The 26,589-nt window shown below is 34.1% G+C and overlaps 1 protein-coding gene and 1 long non-coding RNA gene across 4 annotated transcripts; one reads left to right on the top strand and one right to left on the bottom strand.

The window, feature by feature from the left end:
• The first annotated feature begins 613 nt into the window (after nucleotides 1-613).
• On the top strand, nucleotides 614-25,548 carry Drat (Death resistor Adh domain containing target). 3 transcript variants are annotated; one of them, XM_012292566.2, is made up of 3 exons: nucleotides 614-766; nucleotides 19,792-20,514; nucleotides 22,060-25,548. In XM_012292566.2, the coding sequence occupies exons 2-3, from the start codon at nucleotides 19,799-19,801 to the stop codon at nucleotides 22,493-22,495; spliced, it is 1,152 nt and encodes a 383-aa protein (XP_012147956.1). In that variant the 5' UTR covers nucleotides 614-766; nucleotides 19,792-19,798; the 3' UTR covers nucleotides 22,496-25,548. The 3 variants fall into 3 exon arrangements, with proteins under 3 accessions (XP_012147956.1, XP_012147955.1, XP_003706374.1); XM_012292565.2 differs by lacking the exon at nucleotides 614-766 and adding an exon at nucleotides 18,080-18,415; XM_003706326.3 differs by lacking the exon at nucleotides 614-766 and adding an exon at nucleotides 18,083-18,415 and having other exon boundaries at nucleotides 22,078-25,548.
• On the bottom strand, nucleotides 25,285-26,589 carry LOC105663481 (uncharacterized). The gene is made up of 3 exons (XR_013039352.1): nucleotides 26,472-26,589; nucleotides 26,198-26,357; nucleotides 25,285-25,909 (listed from the first exon to the last, which is right to left on the bottom strand). It is a non-coding gene; the product is annotated as an uncharacterized LOC105663481 (long non-coding RNA).

Here is a 26,589-nt window from a genome sequence, read left to right as displayed (position 1 = left end):
CTTCTGAATTTTCAGTCTTTAAATCCTCAGTTTGTATAGTCAAAAGCAAATCTGGGTTCCCTAGGGAAATTATAATGATCAAGGGTGCAGTTGCCTTTTATTTGTTGACTTATATGGATTTTTGGGCATGGGGATTTTTTATTTCCTTCCGACTCGATCAATTAGCAGTTTCAGAACTTTGAGATTTAGGAGCTTTGGAAATAGAGGAGCTTAGAACTTAGAGCTGGAAAATTGTAAAATTTGGATATTGCAAAATTAGGGAATTAAAAAGTGGTCGAGTTAATATATGTGCCCTAAAATAAAGTCTAGGTTGTATCCGAGTGCTGGGCGTTCCCCTTCTTATATCGCCGTTGCCCTCGGGGCACAACGGTATTCAATAATTCCCTGGGTGTACTACCCCTTTCGCCACTTTCTCTGCCCACTTTGCTCCCCCTGCACAAAAATCGAACTTACGCCAATGGGGGTTGATACTTACCGGCCATGAACCCCGCGTACAACACACGATCGATGTCGTCCCTTCCACGCTATACTTGGAACGCTGGATTTGCAGACTTTTCGGAGTCGGCGCGATGCTGGTTCCCCTTGAAGCGCCCTCGTTATACACGAATGTGCCCTCCACCGAAACAGAATCTATCAGAACACTACGAAGGCTTGGCGTGCCATCATTCGCGTAAAGTGTTCAAGTTCTCATTCGTTCGCACCGTGAACGCTGCCATCGTTCGTTTCATCTTCAACAGCCGCTATCGAAAAGGGGTTAACTCGTAAGGTGAGGAGTCCTTCATTCGTCCTTCGCCAGCAGAAAATACTCATATTAAATATGTCATAAATTCCTGCAATAACACAGTGCTCGTGCACTTGATCGACGGTGTTTAACTTATTTAGGACACGAGTGGGCAGACGTCGGAAACATTGAATTTTTATGGCAACGTTGAAAGATGGTACAATATAAAGTATGACTGTCTCATTGTCTCTGACGTATGGATCATTTTTGCACGATGATCACGTACTTTGAATTTCTTGCTGACGTATCGAATACTTTGCATATTGGTGGATGGTTTTGCAATCGACAGTGTGCTGTATGCAAGTGTGTTGAAAGTGGATTGTAAATGAGTTGTGATCGAGGAATTGATCGATTACCGATTTAGGTTGTTAAGTTTCTCAGTCTTGTTTGCCTTGTGTTTGGTTGGATGCTGTAGTGGATGGTTTTGTAGCCAATATAATGCGGTGTACTATATGCTGTTGTATTATGAATTTGATTTGTAAATGGATATATCGTGTTTAAGAAATTGATTATCTATTTAATTTAATTTTACGTGGTATTTCTCTTTATCTTACTTTATTTATTCGGTGCGAACAGTGGCAGGTGTGGGACCGGATAACATAAAGTAAAATAAACACGTGCTTCTGGCATCAAGGGGATGAACAGATTTTCTGAAGCGCAGTTCTTTAGTTTTTAAATTTTAGAACTGCAGTTTAAAAATTTCAAAATTACAGAGGTTCATTCCAACGTTTTAAAGTTGCAAAATCTAAAAATTGCCAAAATATAAAATGTCTGAGCAAATTTCAAATTGTCTGCTTTAAGTTAAAAAATTTCAATTTCTTAAAGTTTCAATTTCCTAAAAATCCAAATTCTCATAAAAGTTCCAGAATCCTAAATTTCCAACGTCTCAATTTCCCAAGAATCCAAAGTCCCAAAATCCTAGAATCTCAAAATTTTTATCCCTCATAATAAAAACTAAAATTTTGTTCAGTAAACATCAACAATGACGCGCTGCTTCCTGACGTTTGTATGCATGCATACCTATATCAAATTTCTTAGAAAATGTCAAACGTGTTTGGGTCCATGCAATATTTACTAACGGATGTTGGTCTTAAATATTTAATAAACGTATATTTGTGTTTCTCCTCCTCGTAAACAAAGTGTACTATGTATGTCGTAGAATGTAACTGGAAAGGTCTGACGCATTACGAACAGCTGATTCGAAACGCAGAATACGAGTTCTGTTATCGATCAATCTTAGATATTATTAAGACTAGAGAAAAACAGTCAGTGGTGATTGTTTAAGCTTTAATTACAATCAAATTATGAGACAGAATCATATATTCATCGCAAGTTCGCGTCTGCATGTTGAAACTATTTGTGAGACGCACACGGTGCGTCGTTGGTTACATTTACAATTTCCCTTTAAACTTAACATGATTTTATAATTTATGACAGTAAAGTTCCATCACTTTTTGAAACATATATCAATTTATAATTTGTATGTACATCTCATAGGACGCACAGGTTGTGTCATTGATCTCATATGCCATTCCTTTTTGAACTCAACCTGTTTATGAAACTTATGTTTTGACATCAGAGTTATATTGTAATTTACTAGTTTTTATAATATGTGTAATTGAATATCAATCTTTAACTTTTTTCTACTCTTTGCAGGACGCACCAGGTGCGTCATTTATCTCAAATGCAATTCCTCTTTGAACTCAGCTTGTCAGAGAAACCTATGTTTTGACAGCAGAATTATATTCTAATATACTAGTTTTTATGATATATGTAATTAAATTTCAATCTGTAATTTTTTTCTACTCTTTCCAGGACGCACCTGGTGCGTCATTTATCTCAAATGCAATTCCTCTTTGAACTCAGCTTGTTAAAGAAACCTATGCTTTGACAGCAGAATTATATTGTAATTCAGAAGTTTCTGTAATATGTGTGATTGAATATCAAACCTGTAATGTTTTTCTGATCTTTGCAGGACGCACCTGGTGCGTCATCGGTAACAAATTCTATTCCTTGAACTCCGTTGTTGAAACCTATGTTTTGACAGCATAGTTATATCGTAATTCCCCAATTCTTATAATATATGAAAACAAATATCAATCTATAATTTTATATACTTTACAGGACGCACACGATGCGTCGTCACTCTTAAATACAATAATTTCTCTGTGAACTTGATGTATTTTTAAAACTCACTTTACCACACCAGTAAGGATTTGGAATTAATAACAAAGAGCTGCAAATAGATACTTCAGTGTGTACATTATAGAATTGTCAGATATCGATGTTAGGATCCAGTTGAAACGGTTTAACAAATCTGTTGTTCCATAGAAACAATGAATGATATCGATTCGACGTGCGTCATCAGCTGCCGGACTCGTGGCATTGACATCGTTTGTCTTCCCAAATACATATTTCCATCTGAAATCTGTCGTCAAACACGGAACAACACACCAACAAAACAAGACGATCGTACAATAAAAAGAATTCGAATTTACGTAAATTATCACGGCTGTAAATCGTGAATATGCAATCGTGATTTGTTTAAGCCTTTCTCCATTTTCAAATCGATTCATTAACGACCTCGTTAATTACTTGTGACGGGCAGGAGGTTTTAAACCTGGCCGAAACTTTCTATCGTTGCGGTAGGTTGTCGACTCTTGAAGGTAGAGTGAACACAGAAAGTTGAGGTTTTCTTTCTTTTTTCTTTTGATAAAAGGGAAACTTTTAGGCCGGTGTTGATCACGGACAAGGTCTAATTTCGGTGGGCCAATAGATTAGAATTTTAATATTTATCTAGGAAATTAACTATGTGCTTTATCTTATTATGTAACTGGCTACATTAGATGTTTATGGACTGAAAGAGATTTTATTGCATTGACAAACATTTTTAATGTTTCAAAATTCTTAAATTTTGAAGTCTTAGAGTTCCAAAGTTGTAAAGTGATTACATAATCACGGAATTATAAAATTCAATAATTCACAAGTTTCAAAGATCTAGAGATACAAAGATAAAAAATTCTAAAGCTCCAAAATTACAATAACTTAAAATTACGAAATTTCAAAGTTCAAATATTTTAAAATCACAAAGCCCCAAAGTTTCAAAATTCCAAATTTACAATGTCCAGAAATTACAAAATCATAGAATTATAAAATTCCACAGTTCTACAGATCCACAGATCCAAAGATAAAAAATTCTAAAGCACCAAAATTACAATAACCTCAAATTCCAAAATTCCAAAGTTCAAATATTCCAAAGTCACAAAGTCCCAAAGTTTCAAAGTTCCAAAGCTGCAATGTCCAGAGCTAACAAAATCATAGAATTATAAAATTCCGTAGTTCCTAAGATCCACAGATCCAAAGATAAAAAATTCTAAAGCTCCAAAATTACAATAACCTCAAATTCCAAAATTCCAAAGTTCAAATATTCCAAAGTCACAAAGTCCCAAAGTTTCAAAGTTCCAAAGTTGCAATGTCAAGAGCTAACAAAATCATAGAATTATAAAATTTCGTAGTTCCTAAGATCCACAGATACAAAGATAAAAAATTCTAAAGCACCAAAATTACAATAACCTCAAATTCCAAAATTCCAAAGTTCAAACATTTCAAAGATCCAGAGTTCCAAAATCTCGATTGATATATTGTCACGTAATTTTATTCGAACGGAAACAATACTTGAAAAAAAATAAGTGAACTGATCTGCATCGCTGGGACTCTGATAACGGCCGAATACAATAAAAATGGCCTCGGCGAACTCGTTATTTTCGTATCTCGAACGTTCATGAATCATACCCGGGATGCAATGACACTGTATTTGCGAAAAACAAAGAAGGCACACACGACGTACGAGTTGATTTTTCTCATGTAGCAAGTCCGCAGAATGGTAAATAATGGCGCCATTGCGCAGCTGATGCGTCGTTCTGAACATCGTAGGCGGTAGTTGATTTTTTCGTTACATTGATTTACTGCAACGTTGACATTGTTCGACCTTTGCTTTTTATCGTATCAAACACATATTTACAATTTTAATTATTGTCGTTATTATCATAAATTCGAGTTATTCAAAAGTATTGAAAATGTCGAATTATTTATAATTACTAGTTCGTTAAACATGCAAATGATAACTTACGTATGAAATATTTGTTGAAATTGTTCAATTTGCGTGTTGATATTATTAAATTGTTCCTTCACGCTCTGGATCACTTGGGACGTGAGAAAAAGAGGACAGCAGAAAACACTCTAAAGAGGATATGGTTAGTTATCGTAAAGCGACATCTTTAAGCTAAATGATTATCGTTACCGGTTCCTGTTTGCGTGACTGTAATAACTTGTTGCTGCAGTAACTTGATTAAATGACCGAAATAATTGCTTCTAATTTTGGAATGTTTGGGAATTTGGGGGTTTGGGAACTTGACGTAGCGATTTTGAAGAGTTTCAAGAATTTGGGGAATTTGGAAATTTTAGTCGTTGAAAGAAATATGAAATTTGGCAATTTAAGAATTTGAAGAATTTAAAAAATTTAAAGAATTTAAAGAATTTGAAGAATTTGGACATTGAAGAATTTAAAATTTCGAAAATGTAAGAACTTGAAAATTTCGAAATTTCGAAACTTAAAAAGTTAAGAATGAAAAAATTCGAAAATATAGGAACTTGAAAATTTAGAAATTTCCCGACCTAGAAGTTTAAGAATGAAACAATTCGAAAATATAGGAACTTGAAAATTTAGAAATTTCCCGACCTAGAAGTTTAAGAATGAAAAAATTCGAAAACACAAGAACTTGAAAGTGTGGAAATTTCGCAAACTTCAACAATTAAAAAATTCGAAAATTGCTGTCTTTGGAAATCGAAAAAAAAGCCTCGGAAAGAATTTGGAAAATTGAAAAATCTCAGAATTTATCGACACGAACTCAAGCGTGAAACGATCGGAACTTACATAATGTTTTGAGCGTATAAACAACGTAACGAAGATAAATGTGCTGTATGAGTTATACAGATTTTCTGGAAAAAAAAATGTACAAGGACGGAGCTAGATTTTTCGATGAATAAAGCAACGTCGCTATACAACGATAAATCTACCAATTGCAAGCAAATAACCTTGGGTAATTGAAAGTAAAATCTGTCCGATTTATCTCCGAATGATACCAAGGATGTGTCTTTTTCGAAAACAACAAGAAAAGTATGTTTCTTATCAATGTTTAGATTTTCTTTACCTTCAGACATTTTTTCTTGACGTTATAAATATTTAGCATACATCTTCGCAGTTTCTGGGATACGTATGATAATAAACGTATTTTGTTCTGAATATATCGCCCACTCAATGTACAAATAATTCATCTTAACAGTTTCATTAATAATTATTACCTCAATGTCTTTCAGAAAAAGAATTATTATAATAAGGCACATACTGATATCTCTCAGAATAAAAGTTATTAAATATTCAATAAATAATTCAAACTCTAGTAGTTTTCCTTTGATATGGAAATATAGTAAATTACTCTTTGTATCTTTTGCATTTGTATTAAAAATTTAAAGAACTTATTAATATTTAAAAATATTCAAATTGAGAAGCCACGTGTAGAAATATTTTTAAAAAATTTGATATATAATTTAGTATTTAAACTCGTATGTCATGTTATGTATTAGAATGACCCCACGTCCGACGGTATCAGACCTTCATATCAGTCATTAGCATTGTTAAGCTAAATTAAAGCTGAGCATCACCCAGATGCATTCTGGTCTGGATCGAGTTGTACGATGTGGACTATTTTATCTCCGAGATTTTATTGAATTTTTAAAGCACTTTTAAGTTCTTATTTTAAAAATTCTTTGATTGAAATGTCGAAATTATAGATTTCCAAATTCAATATTTTTAAATCCTCTTGTCCTCAAATTTTCAAGGATTTAAACTTGAAATTTTAAAATTTCTAAATTATCAAATTTCGACAAGTTCAAATTACTAAATTTTCAAATTCTTGAATCTCCAGATTCTCAAATCCTCAAATTCCTGAATGTCTAGATTCTCAAATCCTCAAATTCCTGAATGTCCAGATTCTCAAATCCTCAAATTCCAATTCCCCAAATCTACTCGGCATTTTATAAAATTAATAAGGAACTAAATTCCTAAATTCCCAAAATTATAAAGAATCCCAAATTCCCAAACCTCTAAATCCCTAAAGCACCAAATTTTGAAATTTACAATCTCTATCATGATCACAATATTATATCGAAGAAGTAAGGTTATGGCCAATAAAAATGTCCCTACACAGCATAACCTAACCATAAAGCAATATATTACGTTCGAACAGCCAACATTAATAACAAAGGGGTTAAACAGTAATTCATGCTTAGTTTGCCTTCCTATTATGATACAACACAACCTGTTTAACTTGTTCACTAAACTGAATTTTTACAAATGCTTTTAAACAGCATAATACGTATTGCAATTCAAAATACTGCTATCATTAACATTTTTTTAAGAGCTGGTACGATAACAAATTATCGTCTGAACAATTCATTTCCGACAGATAAAATCATCTTATCGATCATTCTCCAATTACTCTCAATCAGTCGTGATAAAGTAATTAAATTCTGCCATCAGGTAATTAAGTACTTGTAATCATATTGTTTTTAGCTGAACATTTTTATCGGATTTAAAACTCAACAAAAATATTCGGAGTATCGAATAAAATCGATATGATGAGCTAAATATTTTATATGTACACATATCTATACAGTGAAATATGCACTTCTCATGAAATAACGGAAATGAACCATGGGGTGATTAAGCACGTTTGATTAGATTACTTTTAGAGGCTATCTTTATCGGGCTTGATATTTTTTTTCGAATTCACCGAAAGATCGTAATGGATCGATAGCTCTAGATTCTAGAAGGAACGAAAGTGTTTACGTCAGCGTTGCCTACATTTTTATGGGACGGTCTACTTATGAAGATGGCGACTTATCAATAATAATTTGCTTGTAATCCATTGTTTTTTAAAGTTTTAAAATTGCACGAATTTAGAAACATAAAATTTCAAGATTCATACAGAAATACAAAATACAAGATTCTAAAATAATAAGGAGAAGGTTAATAAAGTCTTCATTTCTGAAGTTCTAATATTAAAAATTTTTAAAGTTCCAAGGTTTTTGAAATTCTGAAATCGTTAGATTTCTAAAATCAAAGTCAGAGTTACAGTTCTATGTTTTATCTAGATTCTATTTTTAGTTCTAAAAAATCTGAATGTTCTATAGTTACAATATTTTAGTACAAATACAACGTTCTAACATTCTAAAGTCCCAAAGTTTGATCCTAAAATTATGTAGTTCCAAAGGCCTAAAAGTACAAAATCACGAAATCCTAAAATACCAAAATTTCAACCTTGTAAAGTTTCAGGGTTCTAAAATTCTAAAATTTCAAAATTCTAGGGACTCAAAGTTATGAAATTATAAGAACATCAACCCAACCAAATTTTAAGTGTCAAATTCCAAAGTCTCAAAATTATAATGCCTTGGGGTTATAAGGTTTTAAAGTTACAAATACCTAAAGTTTCAAAATGAAAAAATTCCAGTCCCAAAGTTTCAAATAACCTACGTCGAAAGATCCCAAAATCTCAAATCTCCAGTCCAAAATTGAGAATTACCAATGTTCTAAAAATTCAAATATTCAAAATTCTCAAACACCTCAAAGTCCCGTATGTTCCAAAAGTTCTAAATCTTCAAAGTCGAAGAGTATCAACGTCCCAAATCTCCAGAATAAAAAATTGTAAATTCCCAAATATCCCAAAGTTCTGTATATTCCAAAGTTCCAAATCTTCAAAGTCGAAGCGCGTAAAAATTCCAAATCTCCGGAATAAAAAATTCTAAATTCTCAAATATCCCAAAGTCCTATATATTCCAAAGTTCCAAATCTTCAAAGTCGAAGAACGTCAATATCCCAACTCTTCAGAATAAAAAATTCTTAATTCTCAAATATCCCAAAGTCCCGTATGTTCCAAAGTTCCAAATCTTCAAAGTCGAAGAATGTCAATATTCCAAATCTCCAGAATAAAAAATTCTAAATTCCCAAATATCCCAAAGTCCTGTATATTCCAAAGTTCCAAATCTTCAAAGTCGAAGAATGTCAATATCCCAACTCTCCAGAATAAAAAATTCTTAATTCTCAAATATCCCAAAGTCCCGTATGTTCCAAAGTTCCAAATCTTCAAAGTCGAAGAATGTCAATATCCCAACTCTCCAGAATAAAAAATTCTTAATTCTCAAATATCCCAAAGTCCCGTATGTTCCAAAGTTCCAAATCTTCAAAGTCGAAGAATGTCAATATCCCAAATCTGCAGAATAAAAAATTCTAAATTCCCGAAGTCCCCAAAGTCCCAAATATCCCAAAGTTCCAAATTCCCAAATTCGAATAATGTCAATATCCCAAATCAGAATCAAAAATTCTAAATTCCCAAAGACCCCAAAACTTCGTAATTCCCAAAATCCCAAAAATATCTCCGACATCTTCCCCACGCGTTTACTCTCTTTTTTCGGAAGTTGGTCAACCGGATAAGAGATTCCCCTAACGAGCACAATGAGTATGCGTTCGAAGCGTGATCGAGTTATCGCGTAAAAGAAGTCGACGTTGAAATTTTGTAGCAGTCCGTGTTTTGGAGAGTTAAAAATGGTCCGAAACATCACGGGCATTGTACTCTGCAAGGCGAGAGCGTGTTGGAGCAGATCGGAGCGCAGCTACCTGGTCGAGCACGCGGATGCCTGCTGATGTGCACGTGATTCCAGTGTGCCACGGTTCCACGGCATCGACCGACTTCCCCTTCTTCGTTCTTCACCGATGTCATACCAACTGCCTCGCACTACGCTATTTATGTTCATCCGTTTCATGTTAAAAGCCCTGTCTCCCTTCTTTCTACTCTCCTGTTTATTTCACGATTGCCCTTTCGCTGTTCGTTTTGTAATAAGTTTACATTATTACTTAACCCAACCTTCGCCCTTCATGTCGGCCATCTTTTCTATGTAACTGATACGTAGAAAGTTGAAGATTACTTTTAGTGTCTGGTATGATTCACTGAAATTTTTGATGAAGTATATCTGTACTTTCTGATTCATGAAATGTTTTGATGAAGTCTCTATTTTCTGATGGCTACTTTTGCATGCACTTTGCAGAGTGTTTTGAAGTATCCACCTACTGCTTTGATGTAAACTTATTTGATCTACCTCAATTTTTATGATACAGACACAATGTATGGAACATCTTGTGAAGTATTTTTATTCTTGCTTGAAGAAATAAAATTCAGTAAGGTACATATGCTTACAAATGATTATGTTTATTATTTACAATATCTATTACTGTTCATAATGTATGTAACAAATACTCTGAATGCTCAGTAATCAATAGAAATGATTAATACAAATTATGTAGTACAAACTCAATACAAATGATGATTATTCTACATATTTAATTTATTAAATTATAGAATGATAAAGTGTACATTTTATATACATTCTATGTACATTTTAAGTACTTAATAACCGTACATTTTATGTATACTCTGCACATATTTAAACAATACACAACACACGATATTTGCAGCGAATAAATAGTTTGAATTAATAAATTCGTGGCTTGCTTTCTTTTCGATGTCTCTGTCCTTCTCTCGCTCAGTGCTATAAAACTTGCCTCTCTCCAACGGAAAAATTTCACGCGGAAGTAGATTCAAGAACAGGAAACCTAAAACTGATCCTAGAAAACTGTAAAATTAGACTCGAGGAAAGTATAGCAAGTTTAATATAAATAAACTTGTAGATTCCGTGCAACGGCTTTAATAGTGACATTTATAAATATCGATAAAAGCATTTGATCCTTTGCAGTGGAAATTTTTCATATAAAAATAGAGGCCAGAAGATCTGACCGTTACTATGATTACGTCAATTCAAACTCACCTTCATCCTTACAGTCTGCTGCTTTATGTGTATAAACATTTGCTTTATGACAGAAGTTTTAAATTTTCTTTACGAGAAAAAACGATTTTCGTGTGAACACAGAATTCAAGGAAAATCGTGTCTTCTTTTTAGCGATAATTTTGCTTATTTACGCAGCTGTGCATAGACGGTTTTATAGCGTTTATTTTTGGGGAAATTTGAAATTTGTGGAAAGAAAAGGGGGTATAATATAAAGAGAGAAATTTTGGAAATTTGGGGATTGAGGAATTAAGGAGTTAGGGAATTAAGGGATTTGGGAATGTAAGAATGGGGGAAACTGGGAACTTGGGAATTTGGAGATTAGGGAGTTAGGGAGTTAGGGAATTAGAGAATTAGGAAATCAGGAAATCAGGAAATTAAGGAATTAGGGAATTAAGGGATCTGGAAATTTAAAAATTGCAGAAATTGGGGATTAGGGGCTTAGGGACTTAGGGAATTAGGGAATTAGGGAATTAGGGAATTAGGGAATTAGGGAATTATGGAATTATGGAATTATGGAATTATGGAATTAAGGAATTAGGGAATTAAGGGATTTGGGAATGTAAGAATGGGGGAAAATGGAAATTAGGGAATTAGGAAATTAGAGAATTGGGGAATTGGGGAATTAAGGAATTAGGGAATTAGGGAATTAGGGAATTAGGGAATTAAGGGAATTGAGAATTTGGGAATTTGGGAATTTGGAAATTTGGGAATTTGGAAATTTGGGAATTCGGGAATTTGGGAATTTGGGAATTTGGGAATTTGGGAATTTGGGAATTTGGGAATCTGGGAATTTGAGAATTTGTTAATTTCGTAATTTGGAAATTTGGGAACTTGGTAATTTGGGAATTAGAAAATGTAGGATTTTGGGAATTAGAATATTAAAAAATTTGAAATATGAAAATTGGGAAATTTAAAAATTAGAAAATTTGTGTATCAAAGAATTGTGTGATTAGGGAATTAATAAATTGAAAAATTTGAAAACAATCGAATCTGAAAATTGAGAAATGTGAGAATTAAATAATTCACTAATTATCGAATTTGAGAACGTGAACATTTGCAAATGTTGTACATAAAGCTTTTGAAATCTAAAATTTAAAAAACTTGTTTAATAAACTTCGACACATTCAAACAACAATATTACTAGAACTCTTTCCACTATTCTACAATAGAAATACTGACTCAATTACTCTAGCATCAATCTCGAGCATAAATAGTAAGCACTTACCGTTACAAATGTTATAAGAAATTCCAAGCACTTTTATAACGGTCGACTTACTATATTTCTACTTGATGACATAACAAAACATAAACTACAATCATTGTTTCCTAAAGAAAAAAAAGATCATTCAACAATTTCCTAAGCAAACAGAAAGAGTTAATTTATTTTAAAAGTTCCAGTTTTAGAAGGACATTTTTATTGATTTTTAAAAATAACATGACACCATCTTTTTCCTCCATTATGCATTTATATGGAGTTGTTCAATCTGGCTTTTGAGCTCGTTTACAAACGACCCATGTTGGAAAGCGAATAAACCGGTTATTATGCTGTTTCCTTATAAATCGAATACGCAATCGGTTCACGGTAAAAGCGCATCTTTCGATCAAAGCTCGGGGTAAATTTTTGCGATATATTTTGCTTATCATGCGACAGATTTACGAGCGTATCATGGGAACTTAAGAACATCTCGGTGTGCAAATTTAGAAAGGCTTCTGCTTCATGTCTATTTTAAAATATTCACGTCACAAGAAAAAAGGGTAGATTCTGTGTACCGAGAAAAAAATACACTTACCATAGTATTCAATAACAACGTTGTTCGAGAAAGAACAATCAACACCGTTAACGAACTAAATACAAAAATTTCCTTTTTCCTTATCTTCAGCTCTCAATTTGAAGTAATTGAATTTATCGTCATAATTATCCAGGAAATTACGATTCGTCATCTACTTCGTCATAGGTCTATTAAATCAATGACGTTTTAACTCATAAAGCTGAAACAAACCGCCATTCGTCCTTCGATTTGTCTTATACAGAAAAACCGTTTCGAGACTAATCTGTAAAAGTCCAACAAAATCACTACTCGATCTTCAAAGATAAATCATATTCCTGGCCACCGTAAACATGTTTACGATGATAAAATATAATAAATAGAAAAGTATGAAATACGAAAACAAATCGGTCAAAGATATAAATCGATGTAAACAGTGCGCATTAAGCTAGTGTACACTATTTTGATAAAAAAATGCATTTGATCGTTGATAACGATAAAGTGGATTGCGGATATTTTTAACGCGTTGATGTAATCGAAACTTTTGTGTATCGCAAAATGATAGGTTATGTACAGTTCCTTTGTTTGAACGCTTAACAGAGTCTCTTTGTTCTACGAGAACGCATTCAAGTTATTTCTACGTGAAAAATCTGAATAATTACAGTTGTCATAAATATTTAATAACTTATCGTATCATTAAAATTAAATGTTCCTTGTGTTTCACTTAAATGCGAATATTCTGCAATATAAGATATTTAACGAGTAGCCTTTTTAGAATGATTCTTGTGATAGTAGTAATCAACAATTTCCGTTAAACTGGTCACGTAATGAAAGCGTGATTGAAGGAAATAATAAACGATAAAAATGCCGGTAATTGTTTTAGAAAACTGCAGGTAGTCTTTCCTCGAACTGTTAATGATGCCGCTAATTCTAACGGTGAAAAATGAACGAACGTAACTTCCATTCAAATTGCTGCATTATAGACAACAGTAGTTTGTGCAGTTTCGATTATATTTCTGAAATACGGAGCAAAAAATGATAAGTGTATTTGTATCATTGAGGATTCACGATAAGTTGTCTATACAGAATCGTAAAAGAAATGAATCGTATCTATTTTGATGTTAATCTTCATTAATTGTTGACAAATTCTGATTGATCATTTGTTATTTATGACGCATTTACGACGTGTCTTGTGATGGCTCATCATTCGATACAAATTTAATTTTAATTTTCTCGTTACAATTACCTTTTTTTTATTACTGACCAATATTATTTTTAATATTTAAAACTGCACCATTTTTTACGTTACAAAAGTTCCTAAAGAATTGTAATGACATCTGTTAAAAAAATTTGAGGTAAACAAAAATGTTATAAGGAAACACAAGTTCAAGAGTGGTTAAATTATGTAACATAATTTTTGTAGGTAATACTATTTGAAATGTGTCCTTCACCGCAAGTATTTTAATCGTCTTTTTAATTGTCACTTTACATTACATGAAATGCAAATGTTGCAAACAATTATAATAATTTTAATAAGGAGTAATTGTTAAAATGATTTATGTTTTCGAACAAGTAAAAGGAAATATTATGAAGCAGTTCATTCCTGAGTATACAGCCATTTAGCGGTTGTTAAGTAAATATTTAATCGTTGAATAATCGTTGAGAGTGTTGATAGCTTATCAGTAAAATCATGTTTAAACACGCGTTAATACAACGTGCGCTAAATATTGGCTAAGGGTGTGACATCAACCCTTCTGCTACAAACAACGTGTACGTCCTCGAGAGATAAATGCTCATATCCGAAAAATATATCGTGTACAGATATAATATTTCAAAATTCCTAAAGTTTTAAACTTAAAGTTTTATTTGAAAAATATTGCGTAACAAGAAATAAATGCAGACAAATAGAATAGAACCGTGAGGTAATAAATGAACCGCATAAAAACGAGGTTACGTTAGAAAGAGAGCAACGAAGGGACTGTACTTTGAACGAGATCAACAAGCAATTGATGTATGATTGACATTTTGTTCGAGACGCGAATAACGGTGTGTTTTTCTATCATGTGAATGATAAACATCTCTTTACGAGACGCGAATCGCATGAGATACTCTGTTCTTCCTTGAAACCAAGGCCGGCATTGTAATGCGGCTAATTGGCTACTTCTGCAGCTATTCTTTTTTTAAACTAGAAGAACAATACGTTTCTCGTAATACCTAGTTTGTACCTAGGAATTGATAGGATAACTTGTAACTAGATTTTGAAATTTGCGATTACGAAATTTGGAAATTTGTGGTATGGAAATTCGAGCTGTTGGGATTTTGGATATTTAGAAATTTAGACGTTTGGAGATTTAGAAATTTGAGCTATTGGGAATTTGGAAGTTTAGAAGTTTGGGAATACAGAGATTTGGAAATTTGAGAATTTGACGACTTAGAAATTTGGAAAAGTGCTAACTTGGGAAACTTGATAATTTGGGAGCTTGGAAAGTGGGGAATTTATAGATTTATAAGCTTTAAAATTTGGGGATTTAGCAACATAATAATTTATGTATCCAGAAGTCTGGGATTTCAAAAATTTGAGAATTTGACGATCTAGAAATTTGGGTACTTGAGAATTATTAGAAATTTAGAAATCAGTAATTTAGAATTTAACAATTTAAAAATTCAAAAATTTGGAAGTCTAGAAATCCGTAACTGTCCTACACATAACACATTCCACTTTGTGGTATTTTTAAGGTTATGAAATCATGTCACACTTTGTACGTTTCGAAACTGATGGTGTGGTGTGAAATAACCTCACACTTCGTATTCTTTTTTCGTATACGTAAAAATAATCAGAGGAAGTTTTAACAAATATCGTTTCTAAACACTTCTGACATCTTTTCTATGCAATTTCGTAGCGAGCTATTTTAGTCCGGGCCAAAGCAAATGTTTTCGTGATGAAACCTGCATTTGAACGTGCTTTTCTATGATTTATAATGTATCACCCCTGTATCACTTACGATTTACGTAATATTACAATAAATGAATGTTTACACACGAAATTAATTAGGTAACGAGAGAAATGTAGGCGTTGTCGTTATCGTTTTATACTATCGTGAAATAACTGCATTGCGTAGTCACAATTTACTGAACTTCTTTTAATTAACCTTTCAATTAACCCTCTCGAGACCATAGGATTATTAGTAATTATTATAAGGTCGCAATGTTTCTCTTATTTAATTAATTTCGAAACTGATGTAATGAAAAGGAAATTTTCTGCTCTCTAATGAATGATTTTGCATAATAGTTGGATTTGACATAAACAGACAATTAAATCACTGAATCAATTCTTTGTTTAAATACTTAATATTTACTATGAATAAAACTTTTTCTGAAAGTTTAGTTATATGCGTCGAATATTTAATAAATATGCTTTATTCTAGGGTTATTTGACCTTCGGACACCGGATGTTGGGTCAATCAATTTTAAATCTGTCTGATACCGAGATGAGACTGTAACCCTGAAACGATATTGCAATACACGATTTAAAAGGCAATTTTATAAAGAAATTGTATCTTTAAAAAAAATATTTATTGTTCAGTTGTATACTTTAATTTAAAAATCTATATTCAACAAAATAAAAATTATAACGCTGTTTTTTGTTGTGGAATTTAACTATTAATTAACTTACTAAACGTATAATTCCGTATCGAGTGCAACGATAGCTCACAGAAGCAATCGATTGTCCCATTTACTCGATTGTCATAGTGCGCAGCTTCGTCGAATGAGTGTTCTATTTTTTTCAATAATTGTTGTTCCCTTGCGGTAAACAAGTCATTTTTTCACATTTCACGTGCACGACACATGTTTACCGTTCTATTTCTTATAGGTATTAGGAATCGATCAGTATCGCTTGTTATCGGTGTCATCACCGATACGTAACTCAAAATCTAGAGACATCGAACAATCAATATACATATTAACGAAAATTTACAGTTTTCAATATATTAATAATGTTAAAATATAGATAATATTGTACTGATAATACATATATAGCGAAGATCGTGAAATTTAAACAGTATTGATCATTTACGGTTTTCATAATAGCTGCCGATCTGACATATTGAAACACATAATCTCGACACTTATGTAACGAATCTAGAAAATGAATTTAACCGTAACAGGGCAAATCTTATCTGAATTATTCAAGAGCAATTTGTCTCACAATGAAAATATGGCGAGAATTTATCAAAGGGTCAACTTTGATAAAACCGATGTCGTCATTTGATGTGTAGTAAACATGGCTACGTGCCGGGGCGCTATTTGCATCAAAACAAAACACTATGAATCTCTGAGAGATACGCAATTTAACTGGACACGTATACGTGGCTTATGACATGTATGAAATTGATAATCGAGAGCAAGTACCGCTTCTGTGCTGTTTAACACGTTAGCAATACCGTGGGGGTGACACCACCAGTCTATCTTAATCAAGTAATTAGCAACAGAAATGGAACGAGTTCATAACATGATGCATGTTCTTTCATGATGTGATTTTTAAATTATCGGCCAGGTTATTGCTATCGAAATGTCGTCGCCTATAAGATGCTGCATATTTTTTATTTCTTTTATTTATTATTGAAAATCTTGGCTATGTTTTATACTTAAATCAAACTGAATTGCTTTCTCCTGTTTTATCATTATTTTCATTAATTTAAGTGAATCATCACATTGATTCATACATCTTTGTCACGAAATTAGAGATTTCAAAAATGTGAACGTAATTCATAACGCACCTTATTAAAACAGGTAATTATGCTTATCAACAAAAGCAATAGTAATTTACAAAGTAGATAAAGCATTTCCTGTATGATACATTTAATTGACTTCGATTACAATTTTGTAAGACACATTCAGTGAACTTTAGATAAAATTTTGTAAAGAACGTTTAGTCGACTTAATAATACAGCTTTGCGGTACACTTAGCTGACTTCATGTATAATTTTGTGGTGCATTTACTTATCTTGAACTCATAATATTACACCAAGGACATCGAAATTACGAAGATAGTTCCGACATTGCTACATCACACATAATAATTAAACATAACAGTAATAGGTTCCTAAGTCCGTATAACCTTGACCACATGCGGATGTGCATACACATGCATGATAACATCGTGCTAAAATAAGCGTACATTTTCGTTCCCGAAGCAAAAGAAGTAATAAAATGCGGAGATCACGGTCAGAAACTGCGCTCTTCCCGCGTTGTCCGCGTTATTTTAAGTATCCTCGGAATGGGGGACCGAAAAAGAATCTTTTGAGCTACATCATCTCAGAACTCGGCTTCCATGAGTTCAATCGTGGAAACAAAAACACGATTTATCGATGCCTCATTCATGTGGCTATCACGACGCACTGGGCGAACGTTCGAGCGTTGTTGGACGAGAAAAACAGAGGTTGCACGTGGTTCGCGAATGCTCGTACCTGTTCACGTTCCGTTTCTTCGGATCCCTACCATGGCTCCTTTCCTGCCAGCCATGACTAACGCAACCCGAACGAGAAAGCCCGTGACGGTATAAAAGTGAACGAGCGACGACGCGTTCGTTTAGTGCGTCTCGCGCAATCAACGGAAAGCGTTGTTTTTATCAGCTGTTCATTTCATTCTTTCTTCACCATTTTATTACTTTTTATATTGAATTGTTACAACGATTCGGTCGACTCCAGTGCACATCGCGTGTCTTTGAATCGTGCCGAGCGTGTCTCAATCGAGACGCTGATTCTGTGATTTTCGAGAGGAAATTGTCCATCAGAGGATAATTCTATTCTTTGAAATTGTGCTGGCGAAAATAATCGCAGTAACATAGAATGCCTGTTGAATTGGAATCAGTGGCACCGATCACTCATAAACCTTGTTCTCCTTGCAACAGGTACGCATTTGTCTTTTCATACTGTCTTTGTTTTGAGATGCATCACTGGCATTGGTGTAAGTAGATTGGGTCTAGGGTGAAACTGACTTCCCCAAAATAAGAACTGGCTCTTGAAATTTTATGGGAGATATAAGATACTTCATGTAGTATTATTATCGATAATAATTTTTAATTATAATCTAATTTGTGGAAATTATTTTATATTTAGAAATTCACAAATCCCAGAATTTTCAGTCTGACAAATCCTTAAATCTTAAATTTCAAATTTAAAAAGACTCAATCATATGTACTACATACTAAACCCAGTTACTATTAACAAAACTAGAATCTCCTAGGTAGAAACCTATTTGCACCAATGCCACAACTATAATATTAAACATGTATACATTAAAAAAAGGTTTTATAAAAAAATATATAACTCAAAATAATTTTTCAATATTTTACCAACAAATTATGAAGTAAAATATAGTGCATATATTTTTCTAACTGCGAAATTTGGTAACCATGTTTATGTACGACAGTGAAACCTCTATGAATCAACTCTGTATACACATAGAATGTTCGATGAACTCATGCACAAAAAGCAAACGACAACTGATCTGCACACCAAGCTCGATTAACGGCACGTTTCCGTTTGTTGTGTCTGCTCGAAACTTCGAACGCATAACATGTAATTTAGTAACCGCGAGAAAATGGCCACAAAATCTTCCACTACTCATCACAAGAATATTCTTGTAATGGGATGAGCTATTCAAACATTTCTTTGTTTCCTTTGTACTATTTAATTTCCTACTTTAACAGTTACTTATTGTTACTTATTGTTAGACAACGATTTCCTTACTTATTGTTACTTATTTTTAGACAACGATTTCCTTACTTCTTTGTGTACAGTTGAATGAGATATATAAAATTTTCTAATAAATAAATAAATAAATAAATATGACTATTTATAAATAACCATATTTTTAAATTTCATACTTTCACATTTCTAGATTCGCAAATTCACATTTTTCTAAATTATCCAGTCCAAATTTGTACATTCTTGGTTTTAAAAGTTTGAAAAATTGAACACTTGATGTTTCTACATTTTTACATTTATAAATTATCAAATTTCTAAGTTGCCAAATTCTGAAGTTCAAAATCTTCTTAAATTTCAAATTTAATCATATCAAGGTTATAAATCACTAATTTCAGTGACAATCACGAATTAAAAATACACAAAAGCTTGTCCAGTAAAGTGACTCACAGACTTATAAAAAATAACAATGAAATAATTCTTTGTCTTATCAAAAATAAAATCACTAACTCCAATGACTTTGTCCATCAAACAAAACCTAGTGTACAAAATTTCTGACCCAACTTGTCCTCTGTTACAGGGAGAAAATGAACAAGTTATGCAAGCAGGTGTCCATCGAGAGCCCGAACGTGGGGGGTCGTGAGTGGGTGTTCAGTTTCGACGTCCCTGTTCCGGAAGTGCCAGCGAAAGGTGCCCGTATCCGAGTAATGTGTGCAGGTGCATGTTACCACCCTCGTCGTTCACCCAGTCTGTCCAGCCTAACCTCCGTCTCCAGCGGGAGCAGTTTGGCTACAGAAGTTTCGTTAGAAGGAGATTTCCCGATGTCCTTGCCGCATCATGGAGTCCGGGACGCGGCTTTGTTCCCTGGATACGAGGTTGCGGGCGTAATCGAGTCCCTGGGGGCAAACGTGCCCGAGGACTGTGACTATTCCGTTGGAGATCGAGTGATTCTCTACCCTTATGAAGGAATACCTAATGGTTACGTCGAATACCTTGTCGTCCACGATCTCAAATACCTCATAAAGATACCAGACAATGTGAGCCTGAGTGTGGCGGCCATGTTGCCCGCCGGAGCTCTCTTGGCCATGAATACCGTTTTTGCTGCCCACGAACACGTACAGGCGTTGTTGAAGGAAAGGGACGAGAAGAGCGTCTGCAAGATTTTGATCGTGGGCACCGGTGGACTCGCACTTTGGGCACTCAGAATCGCGGCGTACCATTTCAGTAACATGAAGGACAGGGTCACTATTACTATCGCCTCCTTGAAGGACGATGGACTGACTATGGCTCAGGAATTCCAACGGTGAGTTGTTTACGGCGAATATTAAGATTGATGTTGCGTAGGTGTAGGTAGCTGGGAATATGTTTATTTCGAGTTCACATTTTTTGTACGATTTTTGAAACGTTCGAAGTCAGTGCTTCGGAAATTGGTTTGTTGCTTTGAGGTGTTTAAAAATATGGTTTCGGAGTTTGAGGAAATTCGAATTTAAAACTTACGATTTAGGGAATTTAGAGGAGAAGCTTCGTGTAGTATAGTTTTCAGAAAGTAATAAAATAGTAGAATTTTTGGGAAGTTTTAAAAGTTTTTGGATAGGAGTCCTCCAGACTTCTCCTAAACTGAGACTTCAGAAACTAATTAGCAATCTAATCAAACATAATGTTTTATTTTCTAATTCTCCAAAGTTCAAAGTTGCATTGATAACCATAAAGAAATCTAAGTTTTTCATCCGATAGTAAACAAAATTTTCAAACTCTGTTTTTAGACACATCATAGTGATAAATCCCCTCGAAACTATGTACATATATTGTTTTTCCTATGTTTGTATGCATGATGCGAGCTCAATCAATCTCGCGTTTGTCCCAATAATCTCTGACCCGAAAAGTCGACAACGCCGCTTTGGTCTCGTATCGAAATTACTTTGTTTACGATGCTTGAGTAAATTGACCTTATCGACGCAGTGATAATAAGACTGTTATGATAGCGTTCAATCTCTGACGCATCTTCACGTAAATCGTTGATCTTTGTCGTAATCAGTATTATGTAAAGTTATGTATAGTATCTTTTCCGTGTTCAAATTTCAATTCCATTTTATTCTGTTTTTATGTACCGTTAAGTTCACGTGTACAGTTTTTTATGGCACGCTTCAGTATATGCCAGTTGCACGTACAATTTTAAAGCACTTTATGAGCACGAATCGAAGTGGCAGACTATTTATGTACAATGTACAGCCGTTTTCCGATACTGCGCTCAGGGAGGAAGAATCTGTCCTAGATAATGGAACGACTGTTCGATAATTGAAAAACATCTGCTCAATGTCCGCTTCAGTTTCATCGTAATTTTAATACATATTTAACTTAACTGTGATAAGATGTTCGCTTAATTCGAATATGTTTATAGTGATTCATTTTTAGAGATTAATATTTTCGAATAGATATTAATTATATAAAATTTCAAATTTAACCAATAGAGGGTAGTTTTAGAGAGATAAAAATTCATTGGTCAAATAATAAGTTAAAAATTTCATGTAATTAATATATAACTGAATCACTAAAAATTTAATACAAGTCCTAGATACATTGTTAAATATTTATAATGCAATAATTCACAAGTAACTCAAAAATCAAATTTCTCAAAAACCGTATATTAACACAAGTCTACAACGAAAGAAAATTTCATCGAACAGCATAGTCGAGTAAATTTAACTAGTACTTTAATCGGGACAATCTTTCTCCCTGCATTTTCGCACGCTTACACAAAATATATAACCGCATCAACAATAGAGTAGAGAAATCAATGCCCATTGCAACCGCGTCCACCTATCAGTTCATTCGATTTATTCACCAACAGTTTGCTCTCTCAATACAGGGTGAATGTGGTGCAGTGGAGCGAGGACCTGTACGAGAAGCAGCTGATCGAGCGCACGATGGACGCGTGTCAGGGCCAGGTAGACGTGGTTATCGATTTCGGTACCACTTCTCGCAGTCTTCATCGCAGCATGCAATGTTTGAGCAAAGGAGGTGTCGTCTTCGTGATCAAGGAAGTAGCCGATCGATTGTTACCAAAGTTCAGCAGACGAGCGGAAGAGTGGGAGCAGAGCATCAAATCCGTGGAACCGGGCACCTTGGAGCAACTGCGAGAGTTGGTGGAACTCGTAGCTTCCGGTAAGATCGAACCACCGCCGCACACTGTATACCCGGCCGAGGATGCGATGGACGTGGTACGCAAACTGTGTCATTCGGAGATTCAGGGACGTGCGATTTTACGCTTTTATCCAGCGGATTAAGGAACCTTCTGGACCGGAAGATCGCGTGCCGTGTCGTAATCGGCACGACAAGAAGCTCGTAAACGAGACGAGAGGAAGTACGGGCCGGATTACCTTCGGCTAATTAGAACGTTGCGGCCCACGCGGCCAAATCGGGGACTAGAAGTTTGATATTCTCATGAGAACGAGACCAAGGGAGATCTCTTCTAGCACGACGTCGGTAGTTATCGCGTATCGTTCGGTGTGGGTGTTAATTGCGATCAATGCTAGATCGTACAATGATTAAATATCCAACGTGACATAGTTGTGTAAGTTTATCCTTGGATGAAGCTCGAGAAACGGCGTGTTAGGGGACACGCGTGTTGCGGCAATGAGTGTTCTTCGTGACCATGATTTTTTAGACTTGACACTTTTTTTATTAGCATTTTTTGTGAAAGTTCAAAGGTTCATTTTTTATAACATTGAAAAAAGTCATGCAACGAAAGGTTAATTAGAGTTACATGAACCTTGAACCAAAATATAGACAAAAAACACTACACTGTCTCTTTTATGTTCTTAATGACAATGTGCACGTCAATTCGTATTTACAAAATTCATTGGTAAATAATGTCTAAAAAATCATAATGGTTAATACAATGAACACTCTGTACATACACTACTGTCTGTAAATATTTGGACACCTCGTAACCTAAATATTTACTCTAATAAAAGTCATCACTTTGTAAATATTTTGTTAATAATAACTGTTTATGCGACTTTAAATTACAGCTTTTTTTAAATTACAATCGCATTTGTTGATATTTAGTGATAAAGATAAAAGCAATATATTAATTTGAAGTATATTGTATATTCGAAAGGTATCCAAATATTTATGAACAGTAGTATATACTAGTACTATACATGTCTAATAAGTTGGCAGTCAGCAATGCGAATCCTATTGGTTCGCATGCCAACTTATCAGACGCGCACAGTTCGTAAGATGATTACTTTGAATTGGTTCTATGTAGATGATCGTACCGTTCGGTAAGTTTACGATAACAGCACCCGCTGTATCTTTAGTTTTACGACTCTCGCGAGAAATAACCAGATAAAGAACGACATGCATCCGACACACGGGAATTTATACAACTTTATCGTTCATTGTAGAATAGTATGAGTTAGGCGAGAAATGATGTGACGTAAATCTCCGAGAGTATCATAGAGAAAGTCTTGCGTTGAACTCGATACAGCATCACGGAATTTTCCGTACTTGTATATTGCCGCGGATTACTTTCACTTAAAGTAATAATACCGCCGTTATTGTTACTAATAACATTGTCACGTGGTCTCAATTTCATGCGATGCTGAGATCGAGTTTCTTGATCGGGTTACGATCGATGGAAGATATTGGCGCAACTAGGTGCTGATCTAGGGTGGGTTTTTCATATCAGTTTAGAATCTAAATCCCGATCTCTAGATTCCCGAATTTCTAAATTTTAAATGTTCAAAGTTACAAATCTTTGGATCCTCAAATCTTCAGATCTCCAAATCCCCAAATCTTTAAATCTTCAAATCTTCAAATCTTCAAATCTTCAAATCATCAAATCTCTAAATCTTCAAATCTCCAAATCTCCAAATCTCCAAATCTCCAAATCTCCAAATCTCCAAATCTCCAAATCTCCAAATCTCCAAATCTCCAAATCTCCAAATCTCCAAATCTTCAAATCTCCAAATCTTCAAATCTCCAAATCTTTAAATTTCTAAATCCCCAAGTCTCCAAGTCCCCAAATTCCCAAATCCTCGAACCTTCAAACCCTTAAACCCTCGTCATCCCTCAAATTTCCAAATCTTTAAATTTCTAAATCCCCAAGTCTCCAAATCCCCAAATCCTCGAACCTTTAAACCCTTAAACCCTCGTCACCCCTCAAATTTCCAAATCCTTAAATTCCCAAACCAAGTTTCCGAAGATTAGACATAGTGTCTCGCGTCCATATAAATAATAAAACTAGAATACCTGCCTCACCCTAAACAAAAGTCCTAGTTACGCCGCTATCGAGAATTCGGTAAATTAAGTATCGGATAAATTTCAAGCTTACGTGAGTTTGACATACCAGGTGATTAATCAATCGTACTGTCAACTATTTAATGTCAATTGAATCGTAATTGTCGTTCTTAGTTTCTAAAATGAGATACTACCGGCCTGCAATCACTCGTTTGTCGGCAAATTTCAACGGAGACTGTAACTGATCATACTCAAACGCGAATCGAGGCATATTGGAATGATATTCGAAACGAGGAACGATTTCGACAAGTATATCCCAATTTCCTAGGGTATTAACACTATCTGCCGGTGAACTGTTTCACAAAAAAAACACTATAATCACAAGAACATTGCCGTATTATTAATTGACGTAGGTCTGGTTCACTTAATTTACTTCCGTACGTAATTTAATTCGTATCATACGTAGCCAGATCATTAATCAAAGAAGAGGGGATAAAGTATCTTGCAATTTATTATCATCTTTATCTTAAGATAAATTTGATCGTATTAAGAGAATTTTTATCGTAATATCGGTCAATTGTAATTTTACTTTCTTTGGGAAAAGGAAAATGTAATTTTTTTTCTTTAAGGGTACTTTCTTGTTAAGGGGAGTAACCTTTCTGTCCCCTCTATGGCTACGTCCCTGATTATAATACCATTTTCGCGCAATCGAGATGCGATACGATCTTTCGTTCAATTTGTATCGCGTTTGGGGCATTTCGTGATTTACTATTCTTAGATAATAATCAGTATTCCTCTTGCTTTCTTTTTCCACGTAGGGCAAATTAGAATAAGTTCGTGTACTATGCGTGCATTTACTGTATAATGATTAATCACGTATCATGTCGCAGTTATTAAGTCGCTGTACCTCGAAAGACTGTTTTCTTTATTTAAGCGTAAATATTCTCGTGTTAATTTGTATCGTAACAGTAGGCGGACAATTCAGCGGTGTAGATACAAACCGTTTACTGTATCGACTGTTGATCATGTCAAGTAACATTGTATTATATTACGGTGATAATACAGCAGATACGTTTTTTATTAAAAATCACAAGATTGAATTTTGTTCCATGAACCTATCACACTATCCCTGATGCTCACCAATGGCAATTGCATGGAAGAACGTTTCCATTCATATGTTTTAATTTGTCCAATCAATAAAAATTGTCGATCAATGAAAGGTGGGTTGATTGGTTAGGCGGACGTTCCAATTTAAGATCCAAACACGATCAAAGACTCGTTGACTTGTCGGTACTTTGCCGCTGCACTCTTGATTGAACTAGGTATATCTTGCCTTTGAACCATAATCGACTTCCTTTATTGCGGTTAACCCATTGTCCCGGATTATGATAAATTGTCTCGTGCATATCGTGCCATTCCTCGGAATATTTTACTGTTCTTCGACGAACCGTGTTCTATTTATAAGATATGAAACATTGAAGATTTCAGTAAACAAACACTTTCAATAATCATAAACAAAAGTTATAGATACACGACATACTTTAAAAGAAAATTTTGTAAAACTACTACAAGAAAAGTCTATTTTAAAGCGAGAAAAATAGTACATATAATTTTTACTTTAGTAAACCTTTCTTCTAAATTTCACTTAAAAAGAACTTAATATTTTTAATCATATAATGAGCGGTTAAAATAATAAAGATGATTTTAAAACGATGTGGTTCATATTATACGCGATTACTCACCATAATGTAAGTGAAACTTGAGATAATTATTCTCGTATACAGGAAGCAAAGTGCTATCAGTTTATAAATAGCTCCTGGCGTGTAATTTATTAATGAAGTCTGAACCCTGCTATTTTATTATATCGGTATTTAATTTCTTACGAAAAGTAATATCATTTTCCTGCATAAACGGTGAATATAGAAAGATTAATACATTTTGTATGCAAAATATGCATTTTAAGATCACATATCTTCTCTTCAGGTGATTAAAGTGTTATGATATAATTGAAAATACCAGTCGTCCTGAAAGTATGGCTATTAAACTTTGCGTGCTTTTCGCTTAAGTGACGAAGTCTTCTTTAGTTAACAGATTAATGTTTCCCAGCACGCAATTTATGGTTGAAAATGCGAAC

The sequence above is a fragment of the Megachile rotundata genome, chromosome 9, assembly GCF_050947335.1.
Source record: "Megachile rotundata isolate GNS110a chromosome 9, iyMegRotu1, whole genome shotgun sequence".
NCBI lineage: Eukaryota > Metazoa > Arthropoda > Insecta > Hymenoptera > Megachilidae > Megachile > Megachile rotundata.
This window is presented reverse-complemented; position numbering and strand designations above follow the sequence as displayed.

What these genes read in the sequence shown, in the direction of transcription:
- Drat (XM_012292565.2), top strand. Translation starts at nt 18,354, where the DNA reads ATGCCTGTTGAATTGGAATCAGTGGCACCGATCACTCATAAACCTTGT. An exon ending in CCTTGTTCTCCTTGCAACAG is followed by an intron (nt 18,416 to 19,791) that starts GTACGCATTTGT and finishes CCTCTGTTACAG; the next exon opens with GGAGAAAATGAACAAGTTAT. An exon ending in ATGGCTCAGGAATTCCAACG is followed by an intron (nt 20,515 to 22,059) that starts GTGAGTTGTTTA and finishes ATTCACCAACAG; the next exon opens with TTTGCTCTCTCAATACAGGG.